Genomic DNA, 669 nt, shown 5'->3' on the forward strand with positions numbered 1-669 from the left:
ATGCTTTATCAGCAAAACGCGCGTATTGAGATATCAAGAAAAAGCCTTTAAAAAGAAATTCCTAGCATCTTTTTAATTCCTAACTGACAGCTCTCGGAGGTCATGTCTCGACTTAACATCCTCTCTCATCGAGTTCTTTCGATTTTTATCGATTGCCCGATAAAGAAGGAAGAAGGACGATTCGCGAGTAGTCTCCGAGATCGAAATTCGACGCATGTTCGCTTCGATTTGCAATAGCTCAACCGCATTGCCGTTGCCATTGCCGTAGTTGTTCATGCGTAGACATCCAACATCGCGAAACCGCCCGGACATCTGACTGTCGTCTAACTTTGAGGCAGGAGGGCGTGATAACTCGGCGTTTCGTAGAAGCCAGCGGCGGCTTGAAGAGCGTGCAGGGAAGTTGCGTGATGCCTGTGTATTGTGCTCGCGTATACGCTGGAGACGCCAGCCGCGGCAGAAACGCCATTGGAAGCACCGAAAATGGATGAGGAGGAGGAAGAGGAAGCCTGCTGGCCGATATGCGAGGCCGTTCGCGACAGCAACGTCACCGACGGTCGCCTGTAGGGATGATGGGCGATTGCCGAGACCGCCGATGTGCTGGCACGGTGATGGCTGCCCGAGCTCGAGCTCGTGGCCGCTATATTGCTGTATGCCTGCTGATAAGTCTGT

General features: G+C 52.3%; 1 protein-coding gene across 1 annotated transcript in view; it reads right to left on the minus strand.

Annotated features, from left to right (window-relative positions):
• Nucleotides 1-323: 323 nt before the first annotated feature.
• Nucleotides 324-669, minus strand: part of LOC108692613 (centrosomal and chromosomal factor-like) — a 3,256-nt gene continuing 2,910 nt past the window's right edge. The window contains exon 2 of the mRNA XM_018200951.1: nucleotides 324-669. This exon is cut by the window's right edge and continues 1,071 nt beyond it. Coding sequence (XP_018056440.1) covers nucleotides 324-669 — 346 coding nt within the window.

This window comes from Atta colombica, unplaced genomic scaffold (assembly GCF_001594045.1).
Source record: "Atta colombica isolate Treedump-2 unplaced genomic scaffold, Acol1.0 scaffold78, whole genome shotgun sequence".
NCBI lineage: Eukaryota > Metazoa > Arthropoda > Insecta > Hymenoptera > Formicidae > Atta > Atta colombica.